Source organism: Azolla caroliniana, unplaced genomic scaffold (assembly GCF_043228905.1).
Source record: "Azolla caroliniana isolate FFs.n. ecotype wild unplaced genomic scaffold, voAzoCaro1.0.p SCAF_12, whole genome shotgun sequence".
In the NCBI taxonomy this organism is placed as follows: domain Eukaryota; kingdom Viridiplantae; phylum Streptophyta; class Polypodiopsida; order Salviniales; family Salviniaceae; genus Azolla; species Azolla caroliniana.
In genome coordinates this window covers 11,052,192-11,072,991 of record NW_028230447.1, presented here as the reverse complement: position 1 = coordinate 11,072,991, position 20,800 = coordinate 11,052,192, and the positions used below count along the sequence as shown (strand labels likewise).

Here is a 20,800-nt window from a genome sequence, read left to right as displayed (position 1 = left end):
TTTTGGCTGGACTTAGTCGTTTAACTCTTCTTCTAATTGGCTAAGGACATCAAATTTGTTTGCGAGATTCGGACTACTATTAGGACTATTATGACTATGAGGACTATCAGAGATTCCTACTGAAATAGACTCGGGTTTAGTATAGTCAGAACTAACAACGACTTGGTTTACCTGCCTTCTTGGTCTATGGGGACAGTTTATCGCGATATGCCCTGGTCCACCGCAATAAAGGCATAATCGGTTTGTTCGGCGTCGTTGCTTTTCCTCCTCCGATAGCGGCCCACGACGACGTGTAGTGTCAATTTCCATTGGAGTTGGAGTACTTACTGGAGGCGCATTATGTGACTCCCTTTGAAAAGGTTTCGCTACCACTGAGGCATAGGTAGGCTCGGATCTTGCCCTCGGCATCTGAAATTGTCGTTCCGAACGTCGCTCGAAGAGGCGGTTGTCACATCTGACCGCTCGACTGATTGCTTCTGTTAATGATTTTGGCTCTTCAGGGAAAGTCAAGAGTAAATCCTTGACATCGTTGCGTAGACCATAGCGGAACTGCTCCATCAATGCTTGATCATCCCAGGGGATATCGGCGGCGAGTAGACGGAAATCTGCAGCATATGCGGAGGCTGGACGGTCACCTTGGCGTAATCGCCGGATTTTGTTGATTGCAGTCCTTATGCTGTCAGTATCTCCAAAACATGCTTTAAACTCACTTATGAATTCTTCAAAATTATTTAGTACTGGAGATTCCTTTTCTAGTAGCGGAGCGAACCATGCTAATGCTGAGCCATTTAACAACGTGCCTACTAAACCCACTCGTGATGCATCGGTGGGATATCGGGACGGATGCATTTGAATAACTAACCGTACCTGGTTAAGAAACCCTCTAAACTGCGATCGCGTTCCATCGAACTTCGTGGGAAGGCCAATCTTGGGTTCTTTATGAATCCCTTGTGCTCCGTGCCCTTGTTGTTGCATTGCTACGATGGTTGCTTCGAGTTGTTGCACGCGTAACGCAAGTTCCCCATGTTGTTGTTGCGTTTGCTGCTTTTCTAAGGAAATTTGCTGAAGATCCCCCAACAAGCGTTGATTTTCTTGTTCCAAAGCATGAAACTTCTCTTTCAAGCATTGAAATTCCGAGAAAACGGATTGATACTCTTCAGCGCTAACGGTGGCCATGGGATGAAGGAAAAGGGAAATAAGAGACTAGTAGGAAAGGAGGGAGACAGAAGGAAGAGGGAGAGAAAAGACCAGACAGGCACCCAGAAATCGGTTCAAACTGTCAGGAACTCTATTAAGGCAGAGAAGGAATTAGTACTAAAAGAAGGATTAGTACTATTGTTGGGGAATAGTACTAAGACAGAGAAGGATTAGTACTATGAGAGGTGTCGAACTTTGAGAGAAGGAATGAGTGAGTGAGAGAGAGAGAGAGAGAGAGAGAGAGAATGATGATGCGAAAGATATATGTATTATATGAAGGAAGATATACAACAGTAGTTAGAAGGCTTAAGACTGGCGTTGAACCGATTTGGTTCGAACTAATGCCTTGCGCCTCCTTTTATAGTGTCTTCAGGAATACTCCTGAAGTTTCTAGAATGTTCCAGAGAAATCTGGAATATACATCAATTTCCCAATAAAACCTAAATGAAAATAATATCCTTCAAATTACAATTCATAACCTAATGGTAAAGTCTCGACCCATGTAACAAAAGGTTATGGGTTCGAGTCTAGTTATGACACTCTCTTCACTTGCGCATACTTTCGTTGACGTCCGCTAAGTACCTTCGCACCAAATCGAATCGGATGTCTTTCTCCTTCCTCATCTTGTTGGCTTATTACCCACCCGATTCCAATCAGACTTGAGTCAACTGTGAGGATTATTGGTTGGGTGTAGTCAGGTTGTTTCAATGCAAGAGCTTTATCCAGATTCTCCTTCAGTCTTTTAATTGTATTTGAGTGTTCTTCTGTCCACTCAAATGCTTCCCCTTTTCTTAATAGCCGATACAATGGATCTGATATGTGGGCATAATGTGGAATCCACCTGCAATAGAAGACACATGCACCCAAGAACCTCCGAACTTCAGATACAGAGTTGCATTTTTCTTTCATATTCGGTATTGTGTTGATCTTTGTTGGTGCTGGCTTTCTTCCGTATGGCCCACACATATGTCCTACCACTAGTACTTCTTGAACCCCGAATATTGATTTTGGGGCCGAAAGTGTTAGGTGTACCTCCTCTAGTCTTGAAAGCACTTTATCACAATCTTCTATGTGATCCCTGACGAACTTCCAACATCCACTACTATCCAATTCTTCATTCTTCATTCTTTCCTCGCATCCTTTAATGGGTATATCATCCAAGAAAGGCATGGTTATGTGAGGAATAAAATCTCAGAGAACTTTGTGCACACCATTCATCATGTGAGCGACTGAGTTGGTCGCACCTTGAGGTAGGGTACACGTTCGAAGTAATCCAATAGGAGTCCTAATGGAGGTGATATCCCGACTATCGACCACAAGCTGGAACTGGTCATAACCGGAGTAGAGATCACCCATAGAGTAGATCGCTCTTCCAGCGAACATCTCTGCAAACTCATCTACTATCGGCCCTACTCCTGAATTCCGGATAGTAACTTGATTCATAGGTTGCATGTGTTGAATGAATCGAAGCCGCCCATCCTTCTTTTGCACCGTAAACCATCTACTCGAGCATGGAGCATTTGATGGTTCCAAGATGCCCATGTCCATTTTCTCTTTTAGAAGCTCGATTAATTGCGGTATCCTTGCTCTTGGCACTAGGATTGGCTTCAGATTCCACAGAATGTGTGGGATCGTGAAGATGACCATTGGTTCAACTACTTTCGGATTCACACATCCAATTTCTTCAGGGTTGAAGGAGAATGCTTTCCCATTCTGCCCTAGCATTTTTCTGAATTCTGCTTCTTCTATAGGTGTTAGGAAGTCCTCCCCTCCAATTCTTAGTTCTTTAATTGTTTCTTCCATGAACTTGTGCCCAATTCTCTTTGGATCCCGAAGAATTGGCTCGGTCGACACCTCCTTCATTATCTTTTCATTGTCTTCTGGAAGTGGTGTTGCTGTTGGCCGGACCTTCTTCTCCATCATTTTGTACTTGGTGTTTATTTGAGCTTTTTCATTTTGAACATACTCCTTGATGGTTTTGAATAGCTCGATGGAATTTACCACAGCGTATAATCCTGAGGCAAATGGAAAGATAGAAAGAGGTCATACCCCGATAGTTAAAGCACTTGCAAAAGCATGTAAAGGCAAAGTAGGTAATTGGCCAAAGGTCTTGCCATATGCATTGTGGGCGGATAGGACCACACACAGTTCGGTGACAGGATATATGTTGATAGAGCTCATGACAGGACAAAGGCCGATGATGCCGATTGAAGAGAAGATTGCTACATGGGCAATGCTACCATGGGAGTCAGAGAGGAGTAGAGAAGACTTGCTAGTAGTTCGTATCCGACAACTACAATGTCAAGCAGAAGATGTAGAAAAGGCTACTAAGAAATTGAAGGAAGCTCGGATAAAGAACAAAGCAAGATTTGACAAAGTAAATAGATTAAGACCACGAAAGATTCAAGAAGGAGATTGGGTGTTGGTACTGGATAGTAGCCTCGAGAACCAGTACAGTACAATGAGGAAGTTCGCAAAACGGTGGTTTGGGTCTTACAAAGTACGGAAGGTGACTGATAAGGCTACCTACTACCTAAATGAGTTGGATGGGACTGAGATCTAGACACCAATTGCGGGAAAAAGAATAAAGATTTTTAAAAGAAGAGAAGACACCGAAGCTAGTCTCATAGAAAATGAGGATAAAGAATTTTTCGAAGAGGATCAAAATGAAGTGGTGTGAACTCGCCCATAGGTGTGCAAGTTCAGAGGTGGTGGGTGTCGTGAAGTGTCAACTTCACGACACCGCTTATGGTGTCATCTTCCCCCAATAAATTACATTGTTTGAGATACCTTCCGTACCTCTTGTCCCTAGGCTTATCTCTATCACTTAAACTAGTAATTTTACAAGCTCCATTTTCGGAGAACCAAAATTGTTTCCTATTACATTTAATAGTTTTACAAGGGTTTAGGGTCTTAGTTTGCCTCGGGCTATTGCGGCCCCACTCTTTAATAGCCCGCATCAAAAATCCTCTTGGCTCTCCCCTTTGAGGGAGGCTCGATTGCGCTCATGGTTGGGCCTCACCGTAAGGAATTGGACCGAATGCTTCCCATCTTGGCTCTTGACCCTTGCATATGCCGACCTGTTGTCTAGCACCTTCGTCTCCATGCGAGCCGCCGTGATGTATGGTTCACCCAAGATGACCGGGTGCGAGGATGTCTCTTGAACAAAGAAATCTTGATCTATTTCTACGTCCCCCACCTTCACACGTACATTCGGGCAAGCCCCGTATAGCTCCTCGGTTGCTCAGGTCGCCGCTCTAATCTTCCACCCGTGCTTTGTGTTGATCAACCACTTTCCCTTTTTATAAAAGTTCATGGACATAAGGTTGATCTCAAAGCCATGGTCGATCAATGCTACAACCGGCTCTTGTACATATCCGAACCGTACCGGTGTCTCCGTTGTCGCTCTCGTCCAATGCGGCCTCGTGTAGTGACTATCCGCATAGTCTTTGTCTTCCTCAGGAACCTCAGTTGACAATACATTTACAATCGCAGGCTTTGCCACTTCTTGCTCCATCAAGAGCCGCTTCCTCTTCATTAGGTCAATGATGACCTCGTGGAATTCTTTCTTGGCAATTCCGAGGACCTCTCGCAGAGTAAACTCTACGCAACTATCGAGGATCCTTTCCTCCACTACCTTCTTCAAGTTCGTTGCTTGTTCAATCTCAGAGCAAAGCTTGAAAAGTTAGGGGGGTTCCCCTTCTCTTTCCATCTTTCGTGCATGCTTGAGACTGGTTCGGCTCTTCCCTTCTTCGTGCACCTCGAGCGTTGTATTTCCTTGATGAACCGGCTCCCTCGTCATTTCCTACCTCTCTTCTACCATTACTTCGTAGTTTTGGCAAGCGGCTTCCACGAAGCCTGTCTTTTCTTCCATCGGATCCTTCCACTCGGGTGCTTCTTGGACCCTTCTTTCCGCGTTGTCCACTTCTTCTCTTTTGAACTTTCCCCTAGAGAGGCTTCCAAGGATTGACGGCCAAAAGTCAAACTCTTTCTCCTCTTGCCTCCTCAACTCTTTCCCCACTCCAATCCCAGCCAACGCCGAGTAGTGGATGGCTTCAACATGTCATGCTTTGGCCTCCTCCATTAGCCTTCTCATGCCCCCTCGGCCTTGATTCAATCCTAAGGGGCACCTTGTCTCCATCGAATAGACCCTATTGTTCCAAAGATAGACAATATCCCTTCTTAGGGCCTCTTGAAAGTCTCCACACTCCCTTCGTAGGTGGTCGGGATTGTCGCACCACATACATCCTTGCACGAACGGGGGACGTCGATCTTGAGGGCCGCCACTCTCTCTCCTAGCTTGCGCTATTTGGAGATCTCATACCATCTTTGTGAGCTCGTCTATTGCCGACCCTCTCGACGGTGCTTCAACCACGTTTCTCTCGGGGACGAACCTTGCATTGGCTTGATCTCTTTCTTGATGTGCTCTACCACCACTGGTTTCGTATGTCTCACTAATGGAGCCTGTGGATGTTTGGTTGCTCGACGGAGACCCGTCGTTCCATTCCCTTCTCTTATCGAAGCGACTACAAACCCGTTTTACCATAGCCCAATCCGTTGTGAGCCCATCATCAGTTTCGAAGAGGAGCCCCACCTTCTCTTGGTCTCGTACATCAACAACTTTTATGAATAGGAGGACCTTGCTTGTGTCAAGCACCATCCTATCGAGAACCGAGAGTTGCGCGAAGCGCTTCTCAAATTCTTGTAGAAGTGCCACAGTATTTCTCCCCTTGCCGGGAACCTCAACCCACTCCATTAGATCCCTTTTCGAAATTCTGAGTGAGTCATCAAGGTCATACTTCTCGAGGAGTCTTTCTTCAAACTCCACCCAATTGCAACAGTCTGCTTGGATCTCGAGTACCTCAACGTGGATACTCGGCGTTACCACTCTAGTAAATCTGGTTAGCCGCATATCTTCAGGACGTTTTGCATAAGCATTTAGGCCTTATAGGCATCCAAGTAGCTTGTGGTATCTCTTCCATTGAACTGACCTGTTGTGTTGACCACCGTCTTTATGGCCTGGTCTAGGCCGGTGATGCCTTTTCGGGCAATTACCAAGCGGTCCACCACCGCCACCATCGCTTCAGCGAGTTCTCCTCCTCGCATCTCGGTTCTCCCTTTCCGCCCTTTCACATCGGGTTCCCCAATTTATGTCGTGATGTTTCACGCATGTGTGTTACTTGGGCAGGACCACGAGGGTCTTGGACTAGGGAGTATTGAAGGGATAAAGAAGACCCGAGGTTTGCTTTTTTCATGATAACACTCACATCATGCATCGAAAGGATCATGACACTCACATTATGACTCGAAAGGATTTGAACCCACAACCTTGTTGTACACATGTCAAATCCTTAACCATTGTATTAATATTCTTGTATGTATAGTTTGTAGAATATGAAATCTAATAACATAGGAATATTCTATATTACTCTACATTCTAGAATGACCTAGAATATTCTAGAGTGTTCTATACCACTAGAACTTTCTAGAATACTCTAGAGATCTTCTAGATTACTCTACATTCTAGGATAACCTAGAATATTCTAGAGTGTTCTCTATTACTTATAAATAGGGATCTACCACTCATCCCAAACCTAAATTGGTTCAATGCCATTTTGTAGCCTACTCTTTGTAATACATTTTACTCTTCAATATAATAATTCTCTTTCAATTATCTCTCTATCTCTCTTTCTCTCTCTCTCACTATCTCTATCTTGACAGTTTGAACCATTTTTTTCCTTTCATCTCTTCATCTTCCATAAACCCTAACAAGTTCTCTTCCTCCTTCTCCTCTCCCCTCATAAGCTATGGAGTCCATGAGCAAACAAGAATACATCCGTGCTCTTTCTGAGCTCAACATGGTCACAAATAAATTTTGTGGCATTAGAGCATGAGAATCAAAGGCTACTTGGAGACCTACAACACGTGAGCACCGAAAAAGCTCAACAATATGAAGAGTTATCACAGCGGGTTCATCAACTCGAGGCGACTATATTGTCATTACGAGAGCAAGCGTCAAGGACTCAGAACTCCCCTAGAGAGCCAAAGATCAGCCTCCCCGCCAAGTTTGATGGTACAAGGTCTTTATTTCGAGGCTTTTTGAATCAAGTTCGTCTGGTTATTCAGCTACATCCCAATCGGTATCCAACTGATGCTACTCGTGTGGGATTAGTGGGAACTTTGCTATGCGGTACGACGTTCGCATGGTTTGCACCACTTCTCGAGAAGAAATCACCATTATTGGAGGATTTCGAGGCATTTGTTAAAGAGTTTGAAGCTAGTTTCGGAGACACCAACAGCACTAGGACAGCGATAAACAAGATTCGAAGGCTCCGACAAGGAGATCGTCCCGCGTCAGCTTACGCAGCCGATTTCCGTCTCTTGGCATGTGATATCCCTTGGGATGAGGTGGCCTTAATGGATCAATTCCGTCAAGGTTTGCGAAATGATGTCAAAAATCTTCTTCTTACTTTCCATGAAGATCCGAAGTCGCTTACAGAAGCCATTAGTCGAGTCGTGCGATGTGATAATCGCCTATTTGAGCGACGTTCTGAGCGCCAACAAATGTTACACCACCAACCTGAGCAGACTTACACTTCCGTAGTCACAACGCGTCCACAAGTTTCTAGACCCATTACAAGGGATGGCCCAACTCCAATGGAAATAGAGTCAACACAACGTTGTGGGCCATTATCAGATGCTGAGAAGCAACGGCGTCGAGCGCATCGCCTCTGCCTGTATTGTGGCGGTCCAGGACATATAGTTGTAAATTGTCCACTCCTGAGAGTCCATGGAAATCTATTTCATTGGACTTCATTATGGATCAACCACCTTTCAAAAGTTTTGATTCTATTCTCGCGGTAGTAGATCGTTTTACGAAGATGGCACATTTTATTCCATACACGAAGGCCATTACTACCCAAGAGATAACCAAGTTACTCATGCAAGAGGTGTTTCGGAATCATGGTCTTCCCGATGATATTATGAGTGATCGAGGTCCCCAGTTCATCCAAAATTTTGGCGGCACATGTTCAAACTCTTACATACTTCTTGCAAAATCTCTTCCGGCTACCATCCAGAAACTAACGGGTAGAGTGAGCGCACCAACCAAACAGTAGAACAATATCTTCGTTGTTTTGTCAACTATCAACAAGATGATTGGGTTGATCTATTACATTTGGCGGAATTTTCTTACAACAACTCAAAACAGTCTTCTACTGGATATTCCCCATATTTTGCGAACATTGGGTACCATCCTCGTTGGATGATTCTTGAACATCCCGAACTCCCGACAATCCCGGATGCTGAAGATCGGCTCACCCAACTCAAAGAAAGTCAGGATATCATTTCGCATTATTTATGTGATGCTCAAAACACTCAAAAGAAGGTTGTCGACCGTCATCGACGTGATTCATCGACTACGTTTCAAGTGGGAGATCAAGTATGGCTCTTACAAGCATTAAAACCACCCGACCTTGCTACAAATTGGATTATCAACTTTTTGGCGCATATGTGATATCTAGTAACATCAATGATGTGGAATTTCGCCTTGATCTTCCTCCTCATATGCGTCTTCACCCGATCTTCCATGTTTCACTTTTGGAGCCCTACACAACCAGTTGTATTCCGGGTCGTCTTACATCTCCCCCGCATCCAGTCGAAGTTTTCGATGGCTCTGAATATGAAGTTGCTACCATTCTTGACTCCAAGATTATCCGCAACAAACTGTATTATTTGGCTGACTGGTTAGGTTATACACCTAATGATCGAAAATGGGAGCCTTCAAGAATCCTGCTAATACCTCCAACAAGGTTGTTGCATTTTCACAACAAATATCCCCATAAGCCTGAAGTTCGAAATCTTGTCTTCCGACTCATGGAACTCGTCGTCGAAAAGAGGGGATAATATCATGAAGACATACATTTCGGCTTACAAGGATTCTAACGCACAACATCTTAGTCTATATGTTAGACCTTTAACCATTATAATAACATATATGATATATACTTATAATAATTATATTATTAGTTATTACAAGATATTTAGAGTATTCTAGATTATTCCATGATTATATTAAATATCTAAAATATTCTAGAACATTCTAGAATACTTCATAAGGACCTATAAATAGGTGTTTATTCATTCATCATAACTCATTCGGTTCAACACTAGTCTTTAGCCCTTTAGCCTACTCTTTGTAACCTTTGTTCTCTTATAATATAAACTCTTTGTGATTTCTACTGTTCTTTCTCTCTCTCTCTCTCTATACTTTCTATCATCATCTTTTTATCTTTCTCTCTCCTACTCTCAAGTCACGACAATTGGCACCGGGCCAATAGTTCGAAAACCATTCGATGTTGGGGGTTACGTGAAATGTGGCACCGGAGTCTAGTAGCCACGTTTGTGTGTCGTGCACACTATAGAGGACTTCTCCAATCATCGATTCCTCTAGAGAGAATTTCTCTTGATCGGGAGCTGACAACATTGATTTGGTTGCCGACTGGAGAACAGTTCGAGTCGGATCATCCTGAGTTCCGCTCGAATCGTCAACTATTCTCCTTCCACTTGATCGACCACCCGTCGGAAATATTGTGACTAGCTTTTCTGCAATGTGTGCAAAAATCACTTGACCTACTATTCCTCGACTTCGACCATTGTCGGTCTCCCCTCTTTCTCGGCCGACTAGAGATTCGACTTCTTCATTCAACTTGTTCTCTCGATTGATTGGATCGCTCGATCGACTCGATCGAGTGGTGGGCTTCTGCCGACTGGTCGATGGTGAGTCCGATTGATTTTCGCCAAATGTCCTCTGTGAGGACTTGGTTGATTGTCTCATCCAGGTTCATCCTAGGGCAACTATTGGCAAAAGTCTTGTAGAATACCTCCCAACTCACCAGCAAGCTCAAAAGGAGGACAAGGGCCTTGACTTCTTCTTCAAAGTTGATCCCTTGGGAGGAGAGTTCAGACAACACCTGACGGAAGGTGTTGATGTGGGAAATTGTTGGATCTGTCTCTTTCATCTTCATGTTGAATAACTGTCGAATTAGTATCAACTTTGAAGAGCAGGACTTCTTCTCAGATATAACCTGTAACTTCTCCCACAAAAAGAATGATTTTGTCTCCTTAGCCATGCTAAAATAGACATTTTCAACCAGATGCATCCGAGTGGTGGAGTGTACTATTTCATCCATGGATCTCCACTCTTCAGCAGACATTGAAGCAGACTTTTCCCTATGCCAGATGGCTTCAACTTGTCTTCAAATTATTAGCACGTCTTGCATCATTTCATTCCATAAGGAGAAGTTCTTTCCATTGAACATCCAGATCTCCACATTTGTGACAGATTGTGTCGCCATTTTTCGGGAAGATGAAGGTCATTGACCTAGTCTTTTCTTTCTGCTTTTTCATTGTCGCAAAATAGGAAATCCCTTTTATACCACTTGAAGGAAGATATGCGGAAGAATGTGTGAGGACCTGTTGAGTTGTGCATAGCAAACAACACAGATAGATGACAAAGGGAGAAACATAAAATAGACTCAGATACGAGCTTCAATGGAAGTTCTTCTTCTTTCTCTCTGTAACTCATACACTCCAAGATTATTCTTTACAATGTTAGGGTTGAGCTCATATACTCAAGCCTTAGACAGAGGACATGTTCACACTAGGATACAAATTGGAAGGATTTGGCCTTTTTTGCGAACATCCTACGCATACTCTTAGTTACAGAGCCAACTACCCACAATAAATCATACATCATACCTACAAATGATTTGTCGTAAGTTGTATTTATACTAATACAACTTTAGGGTTATTTACAATTCTGGCCCAAAATAGGTGCGACAAAATCTATTTACGAATATGATTTGGATCTGGTTTTTCTTCTTCCTCGGATGCAACTAATACGACTCGATCTCGCTTCCCATCCGGAGGGACTTGCTTCCTAAAAAACCTAACACTAGTGACGTTTAGTTACATAACTATGTATGTCAAGATGCATCTTAGGCTAGTAATATGGAGTAGAGATGAGAACAAGTGTGTGATGTATTCCAGTGTGCCCTGTTGAGGGGTGCATCATGGCATTCAAAAAGAATTCTCTTTTTGACCTCAGGAAAATCTAGAGCACAAACCTTCCCATTACGGTAGAGTAGACCGTTAGCAATGTGGAAGGATTCCTTCAAGGATGTGGTGTTGTCTGTTCCAGACTCAACTCTTGCCCAGTATTTTCCAAAATAATTGTCATCAGGATACTTTCCTTGAAGGTGATCATAAAGATTTGATATTATTTCAATGAAGATAAGCATGTTAAGTTCACAAATGCGACTCAGTGCATCAACGATAGTGTTTATGGAACCTTTACGATATTGTGTGGAAAAATCAAAGTCCTGGATGAGATTTTCCCATCGTGCCTTACAACCCTTGAGGTCTTGTTGGTCACAAAAATATTTCAAGGACTCGTGGTTCGTAGTTACCACAAAACGATTTCCATAAAGATAATAGCACCATAACTTTGGCGCATGGATAACTGCAAATAATTCCTTACCGACATTGAGCATAATCAAGTTTCTTACTTTTAAATGTTATTGGCTTACCATCTCGATATAGGACAAAACCTATAGCATAATCACTTGTGTCGGTTTCAACCTGAAAAGGTTTGATGGATCTGGTAAAAGAAGTAAAGGAACCTTGCACACCTAGTCCTTTAGTTCCTTAAAGGCGAGGTCTAGTGTGGCATTCCATACAATAGGTTTTGTAGACTTACGCGTTTGACCTTTTAGAAGATCAGTAAACGGCATTGTCAATTGGGAGTAATTGCGAAGAGATTTTCCCAAAACCCCAACAAAACCAAGGAATGATCGAACTTCTCGAATATTCCGAAGAGTGGGCCAAAGTTTGACTTTCTCGATACGACAATGATCAATTTCAACTCCTCGTTCGGTTATGAGATGTCCAAGATAAGTAATTGATTTCTTCAAGAACTCGCATTATGAGATCTTCACATAGTTTTGTTTGTTGTGCAAGGTTTGTAAAACAAAGCGGGCATGTTTAGCATGTTCTTCTAATGTATGGCTATAGACTAGAATATCATCCAAGAAAATAACGACAAATTTCCAAGTTGGTCTCATAAAGTGTCATTCATTTATTGTTGAAATGTGGTCGGACCATTGGTCAAACCGAAAGGCATGACAAAAACTCATAATGGTCATAGCATATATGAAATGTTGTTTTAGGAACATCTTCCTCACTTATACGAATTTGAAGGTAACATGTACGAAGATCAAGTTTCGTAAAATATCAAGCTGCTTGAAGACAGTTAATCAGATCGTCGGCCTGGGGCAATGGTTATGAATTCTTGAGCGTCACTTTGTTCAAGCGTCGGTAATTAATACACATACACCATGTGCCCTCTTTCTTTTTTACCAAGAGAAAAGGTGCACCCGATTGAGATTTACTATAACGTATATAAACCATTCGTAAATAGTCCTTGAGTTGCTTAGATACCTCATCCTCTTCAGATTGACTTAAGCGATACGGAGGTATACTTATTGGTGCAATGCCAAGTACAAAATCTATACGATTGTCTATATTATGTTTAGGAGGTAACCCATGTGGTAGTTGACTCGAAAAAAACATCACGAAAATCATTTAAGATTTCATCAAGTTGTTGTTGTTCAAAATATGATAACTAACCTGAGACACTATCGATATTATAAACATGAATGCTTGGATCAGGTACACAATAAAATAAAGAAGAACAAGACAATTCAGATATTGATGGAGAGGAAACAATCGAAAGAGATTTTTCTTTTACACATTTTTTTCTCCCGTAAATTGCTTTAAGACAAATGATGGTTCACCTTGATGCTCATCGGGTCTATTAGTATCACGTTGTACACTAATGACATGTGCCTCAAGAGGACTATGAGATTGTTGAAATTAAGGTAGAATTAAGGAAATTTTGTATTTGTAAAAAATACGACTCAATGGGGATTGGGCTAGGAGGATTTCCTTGAATTCCTTCTGCTTGGGTGGATGCCATCGGGTCGTTATTATGAGCCATTAATTCATAATTTCTTGCAAAGAAATAGGATAAGGTCAAACAAATAGTAATAACATCATGTCGTGATGTAGACCTAAAGGCGAAACATGTTTTATAGTCATATGTATCAATAATGTTGGTCATATTTGAACTCAAGACCTCGAGAACAAATACATTAAACACTTAAGCTAACCAAATGGTATGCTCTGTTTGAATGTTTAACATTTTTGCGTATGAGAGATATGTGAAGGCATTTGCCCATATATGTTTTTTAAAAGAAAATATATGTGACTAGAAAGCTCATTTCCCCCTCTTTAACTAGACAACTATGTTGGTATGTTACCCAACCTCAAGTCTCGTCATTACAATGGCATACCATAAGGAGAAACAGAATGGCCAAGCCAACAGTAGCCAACTTTTTGTAGTAGGCCCACGTGGCCCATCACATGCTTATGTCATTACAAATACCTTTCGTAATGATGATCTCATGGTGGCATTGTAATCATGTAAGGAGTGAGGGATGTTGGATGGATGTGTCATAGGGGTGACCTCACATGAAGTGGATCAAGTCCTTACACTCACAACCTCATTGTGGGTAAGCTTTTTTTGTTCTAACGTGTCGCGAAATCGAGGTGACCAAGGGGAATAACAAAAAGAAATTTGTTTAAATGATGGTGACTATGCCTTTCTCACAAAAAATGTGAGGACGACCACCATGTTCCTTTCCCCGAAAAGGACAACCGTCGATATACCAATATCACGTAATAAATATTAATATCAAATGCATAAAAATTGAGGTATTGATCTCATACGCAGACTACTCAAATCACATATCAATCATATGTCAATTGAGGTATTGAGCTCATACACATACCTATGTACGTTTTATACAACCAATCGATTACCACTACAACACATTTTAATGATTGAAATTAATACATAATGACATAAACATGATTAGAATGGGAGAATAAAGAATATAAAAGAAAGAAAGAAAGGAATACTGAAGTTCTTTTGTTGCTACGTTCCTAGATCAAGTTGGACCGCACATTGATCGATAACCATCCAACCAAAACAAAACAATAAACAAAAGAAACATTAGGAATCAAGGCTCGGATACCAACTGTTAGAGCTAGATCCTAATGTAAGCATATGATAAGGATATAATAGGTAGATAGAAAAGAAAAGAGACACAGAAAGAAGGGTGACAATCCACCCGACCACCCCCGACCGAAGGGATCAATACGGAGTCGAGCCTCAATGAGCGTCCCATACCACCGTTATGGCATCGAGTCGTACCTGGTATTGGCGTGCTCGCTTACAAGAGTTTAATCACCGCGACGACAAAGTCTGGACATAGTCGATCATCCTCAAATTAGGGTAGCTAGGCCTCATTTTGATACCCAAACCTAAGGCCCCTAGGCAAGTTCACACTTGACCTTAATGGGTTGTCTCAATCCCAAGTATTAAAAGTAATCTATCCCTTCTTTACACTCCTGTTTAACCCTCACACGTCATCCACGTGTATAGATTACTATGGTATAATCTTAGCACAAGATATTTTATGGTCATGCCCGTAATAGCCATCCTCAACAAACAAAAGACACAGATTATCGCTCACGTCAACAAAAAACGAGAACACGAGGATTTTTTTCTAGGGGATCTCGTGCTTGTAAGTGCATCAAGCTGGCCATTTCCATAGAGATTAACGCCAAAGTTCAATAACAGGTTCTATGGTCTCATATGTATACGACTAAAATCACATATCAAGTATATGTCAATTGAGTGTAAAAGATAGTGTGTGGAAGCTTGACAAAACTAGTTTAGTCGGGCAACAACATAGAATAGAAAACACAGGTTCAATGGAAGCTTGAGAATATTTAGCATACACAGGAGAGACAGAGAGAGAGCAGAACATAAAACTCTATTCTAAAATAATAGTCCTCTGTGTACATAGTTTGTGCTCAGAGAGCACTTTTATACAAGTCCATAAAGGACTGACAAAAGTATTAAAAGGTACTTCAATGCTCATACGAGCGACTGGCACTGACTCCCAAAAATATGCCTACGTACTAGGCTGGATCCGTAGGCCTCTAATGGCCTACCGGTTTCAATCCGATCTGGCTCTCTGATATGGCTCCTGGTTCCGGACACCGATTCGGTTCTCCGTTCTGGATACCTATCCGGCTCTGGCTTATTCAGCCGATACGGATCCGGTTGAGCTTGCTCGCTCAACACTCTCCCTCAAGCTCAACTTGAGGTCGGATCGTGGTGCCAATGTCTGCAGTAGGCGGTCCTTTCCTCGGCCTCCTTCTTACGTCCTCCCGCCTTGTTCACGCTCCTCGTCCGGTCTAGTTCTGCCTCCCATGACCCGTCCGGTTTTGCACACCTCATCCTCCTTGGTCGACTTGTCTATTCAGCAAGCCCATCTCAGGTCCTTCACTGCTATGACTTTGGCGCTTGTCGACCCATCAAATCCTCCGTGTCGGTGTCGACTTCCTCTACCTTCTCGTCCGCTTGGCCTTTAGTTGATCTAGCTCTTCCGAATCCAACTGTTGCACCGAATCGGCTTCCTCCGATTTGTTCCAGCTCTTGTCCGAGTTGGTAGTTTCCAACTTGTCTTCCGTTTTTAGGCCCTTCACCACATCGGACCACGTCCAGGTCTTGGCCTTCATCTAGTCGGCTCTATCCTTCTTGACTCTGTCGTTGTTGCCGCTTCCTCCGACTTGTTTGGATGTACTGACTCCTTCGGTCGGCTCAACTTCCTTTGTCTGCTCATCTCCCCCCTTGGTTCTTTCTTCCTCTCCGGCTCCTTGTTTGGTGCCATCAGTTCCCGTTCCCGTTCTCCCCCTCAAGTGCGGCACATCGAGATGTTGAATGTCGAGCATCTCCGTAAAAATGTTGCAACTTGTCTGATCCGAGCGGCTTGGTGAAGATGTCGGCAACCTGCCGATCCGTGTGAACATACCGAAGTTCAACTTTACTGCTCAGGACCCGCTCACGAACAAAGTGATAATGCACTTCTATGTGCTTTGTCCGAGCATGGTATACAGGGTTCTTGGCGAGTTGTATGCTACTTACGTTGTCACAATAAATCCGGATCGGGGTCGGCACCTCGATCCGGAGGTCTCGCAGCAGTCGTCGAAGCGAGATGGCTTCACAGGTGGCAATGGTAGTGCCCCGGTACTCAGCCTCAATGCTCGACAGAGCCACTGTTGGCTGCTTTTTGCTACTCCATGCAACAGTCGCGGTACCAAGAGAAAACATGTAACCGGAGGTGGACCGGCGATCCGATGCATCACCAGCCCAGTCGGCATCGGTATACCCGACCAGCTTCCCAGCTATACTGTGTCGGTATAATAGTCCCCAGTCCTTCGTGCCACTCACATATCGCAATAGTTGATGCACGCACTGAAGGTGCTCCATGGTTGGCTTCTGCATAAACTGGCTGATCACCCCAACTAGATAATTGATGTCGGCTCGGGTGATCGTCAAGTATATAAGGCTTTCGACAATTTGCCAGAACCGTTTCTCATCGTAGGTCGGGCGGGAGTCCAGACGTAGCTTTACGTTCCAGTCCAAGGGTGTGGAGATCGATCGGCATTCCGTCATGCCAAACTTGTACAGCATATTCAACACATAGTGTCTTTGTGAGAGCAATATGCCATCGAGGGTCCGGATCACCTCGATCCCAAGAAAATAATGATGGTTCCCCAGGTCCTTCATTTCAAATGCATCTAACAACTGGAACTTCACACTGCCAATTTCATCTAGTCCAGGTCCGATGATGACTAAATCATCAACATATAGCAGGATACAAACCGGACTATCCGGACCTTTCCGGATGAACAGTGACGAGTCGGATTTTGAGGCCGCAAACCCCATCTTACGCAACCGGTGCATGATCTTCACATTCCAAGCTTGGGGGGCTTGTTTCAGACCGTAAAGCGGCTCCTTGAGTTGGCATACTATCGACTTGTTCATCTCCGATTGGAATCCGGGGGGTTGGATCATATAGACCCGTTCTTCAAGGTCACCTTGAAGAAATGCATTCTTCACATCCATTTGGTGAAGACGCCATCCCCTTGTCGCAGCAACAACCAGTACCACACGAACCGTCGTCATCTTAGCTACCGGAGCGAAGGTCTCATCGTAGTTGATTCCGTGGGTCTGTGTGTATCCCTTTGCCACTAATTGGGCCTTGTACCGGTTGACCAAACCGTCGGCATTGTACTTCACCTTATATACCCATTTGCAACCAATTGGCTTACACTGTTAGGGAGGGTCAACTAGGTCCCATGTGTCGTTGGCATCAAGTGCCCGCATTTCTTCCTCCATAGCAGCATGCCAATTTGTGTCTTTTTTCGCTTCTGCGTAGCTCTCCGGCTCACACACTTCCGCCACCTTAGTCATGTACGCATAGTGATGCGCCATGTACTCATTGTATCCGTACCTCTAGATGGGGTTCTTCTGGTAGATTGAGCGGTGTAACTTTTCGTTAGCCGGTTTGAGGCCCTTCTTGGCCGGTTCGGACTTCCTTTTTGAAGATCCGCCTTCTTCCTTTCCAGGGTCCAATTCGCTCCGATCCGACCCTTCACTGCCAGTATCATATTTCGGCATCTTCTTCTTCCCCTTCTCTTTGCGCGTGAACCGTCTCCTCAGTTCCTTGCGCAGGGAGAGCACGACAGAGTCTCCACTACTCATCAGTTCTTCATCCGAATGGTCATCCCGAATCAGCCGCTCATTCGGTCCACTTAGCCGGAATGAGATCGGACTCTCATCTAAAGTACCGAATCCTTCATCTTCTTCTTGAACCTCTCCGGGTTCACTAGCCTCATCCTCCAGAATCGGCTCTTCATCGGGAGTTCGATTCGGTAGGGAGTACCATGATGCCGACTCATCAAACTCAACATCTTGACTTACTCGTACCTGTTTAGTCTGGGGGTTATAACACTTATACCCCTTATGTTCATGCAAGTAGCCGACGAGTATGCACTTCTCCGATTTCAGATCCAGCTTCCTCCGCTTCTCAACTGGTACATGCACATATGCTATGCTACCGAGTATCCGAAGGTGTCTCAAATTCGGCTTCCGCCCGAAATACAACGTCCCCGATCCGGTTTTGGATGTAGGCATCCATCTAGACCGCCTCAGCCCGTAGAATTTGGGCATGCTCTTCTCCTCCAACATTGCCCTTGCCGCGTCGGCCACACCATTTTGTTCCGGTGTATATCAGTAGTTGAATTCTCTCTGAATTCCTTTTTGCTGCAGATAACTGTTGAATTGGCCGGAAAAGTATTCTTTTCCGCTATCCAACCGCAAGCACTTTATCTTCATCTCCGTTTCCCTTTCGACTAAGCTTTGAAGGTTCCGGAAACAGTCGAAGACTTCATTTTTCTTCTCAATGAGGTAGATCCACGTGTGCCGACTGTAGTCGTCGATGAAGGAGACGAAATACCGACTCCCGCCAAGACTAATGTTCTGTGCCAGTCCCCATACATCTGAATGGATTAGATCGAGCTTGTTATGGCACCGGTTTCGTTCGGTGGGGAATGGAAGCCGGTGTTGCTTCCCGAGTTGGCAAGCTTCACATATTTGGGCCTTCCGGCCACTAAACTTCGGCAATCCGAACACAACATGTTTCGATTGCAGATCTTGAAGCCTCTGGTAGTTGACGTGGCCGATCTGCTTATGCCAGATATCGATGTCTGATTCAATCTTCTGTCCTTTGGCAAAAATGGTGGTGCCAACATCATTTGTGTTGAGGATGAACATCCTCCCTTCCCTGCACCCTTGCGCGATTATCCGGCCTTCTTCCTCAATGAAGCACCCAAGGTGCGTAAACCGCACTTGCATTCCCTGGTCGACGATTTGTCTGACTGACATCAGGTTCTTTGTGATTGTCCCAATGTGTAGTACGTTCATCAGCTTTCCCTTTTGTCCAACATGGCTTAAAGGGACTTCTCTGACATGCACAATCGGGTGAGGGGGGTCGTCTCCAGTTTCGACGATTCTCGGTTGTTCCGATTTCTCCAAAAACGAGAACCACTCTTCGTGGCTCATCATCTAGTTTGACGCTCCGAAATCAACACACCATACTTCCTCCGATCCGGAAGTGGTCTTCTTCATCGAGTTCGCCTTGTGCTTCATCACGAAGACTAACCCTTTTCCGATCTTCTAGGTTCTGGATCCTTCCGATCCTTCTGCGTAGTGCGAGCTTTGCCGGTTCCCTTGTCCGGCCTTGCCGGATCTGGATTTATCCGAATCGGCACGCTTCTTCCAGCACTCCCTCTCTCTGTGGCCTTTCTTGCCACAGTACCAGCATTCCGTGTTAGTTTTCGACTGTCGGTTTTCTGCTCCGACTTGACTCCCCCTGCTTGTGGAGGGTCCTGAACTGTTGTCGACACCGTCTCTATGCCTTCGGTTCTGCTCTTGCCGGTCACCTCCATTGCGTGCTGACCCACCTCGTCCTCCACGCCCACGGGGTCGATCCACCTCTATGTACAACATCCGACTATCCAATTGAGTGGTCCTCGACCCACTCGCGTGGTTTTCTTCGAACGTCAACATGGATTGTAAGTCGAAGAAGGACTATGGTTTCTCCCACATGCAAATTGTCATCCGGATTGGCTCGTACCATTGTGCTAGACCACCAAGATAGATCTGGACCATCTCGTCTTCTTCCACCATTACGTTGATCGTAGATCTCCTTAATCTTGGTGGTATAGTCCGTAACCAACATATCTCTCTACTGGATGTTGTTCAGCTCTTGCCGGAGCTGCAACTTACGGGTTGTGGTACTTGCAGCGAAAATCTTCCGTAGATTTTCCCAGGCCTCCTTTGGCGTTTTTGCATCCTTGATGTAGCCGAGCATCTGATCATGCACACCGGACGCGAGGCAGTACAATACTCAGCTCGCTCCTTGCTCCCATGCCGGGAAGTCTTTGTGTGTCGGCTCCAGTGCTTCCTCGTTGGTTCCTTCCACATAGCTCCAATATCCATGCCCCAGCAGGTACTGGTGCATTTTATATGACCAAGATGTATAGTTGATTCGGTCGAGCTTTTCTGTGGGAAGCAAACTTGCCATACCTCTGTCCATTTCGGTTCTCTACTGTTCTTCACCGAGTGTTAGGGTTTGTCTTCGAAAGCATATGTCGGTTGCAGAGGAGTCTCAACCCTCGCGCTCTGATACGATGTAAAAGTTAGCGTGCAGAAGCTTGACAAAACCGGTTTTGCCGGGCAGCAACAGAGAATAGAAAACATAGGTTCAATGGAAGCTTGAGAATATTTAGCATACACGGGAGAGACAAAGAGAGAGCAGAACATAAAACTCTATTCTAAAATAATAATCTTCTATGTACATAGTATCTGCTCAAAGAGCACTTTTATACAAGTCCATAAAGGACTGATAGAAGTACTTACATGTACTTCAATGCTCATACGAGCGACTGTCACTGACTCCCAAAAATATGCCTACGTACTAGGTTGGATCAACAGCCTACCGGTTTCAATCCGATCCGGCTCTCTGATCTGGCTCCTGGTTCCCGATATCATCCAAACACCAAT

At 44.1% G+C, this 20,800-nt stretch overlaps 2 protein-coding genes across 2 annotated transcripts; one reads left to right on the top strand and one right to left on the bottom strand.

The window, feature by feature from the left end:
• Nucleotides 1-2,388: 2,388 nt before the first annotated feature.
• Nucleotides 2,389-3,117, bottom strand: LOC147857130 (uncharacterized). Its single transcript, XM_087328131.1, has one exon. It carries the CDS (start codon nt 3,115-3,117, stop codon nt 2,389-2,391), a length of 729 nt encoding a protein of 242 aa, XP_087184257.1.
• A 70-nt stretch (nt 3,118-3,187) lies between these two features.
• Nucleotides 3,188-3,760, top strand: LOC147857129 (uncharacterized). Its single transcript, XM_087328130.1, has one exon. The coding sequence runs from the start codon at nt 3,188-3,190 to the stop codon at nt 3,758-3,760; it is 573 nt and encodes a 190-aa protein (XP_087184256.1).
• The last annotated feature ends 17,040 nt before the right edge of the window (nt 3,761-20,800 follow it).

Excerpts from the sequence above, each read along its gene's own strand:
- LOC147857130 (XM_087328131.1), bottom strand. The coding sequence starts at position 3,117 with ATGGAGAAGAAGGTCCGGCCAACAGCAACACCACTTCCAGAAGACAAT.
- LOC147857129 (XM_087328130.1), top strand. The coding sequence starts at position 3,188 with ATGGAATTTACCACAGCGTATAATCCTGAGGCAAATGGAAAGATAGAA.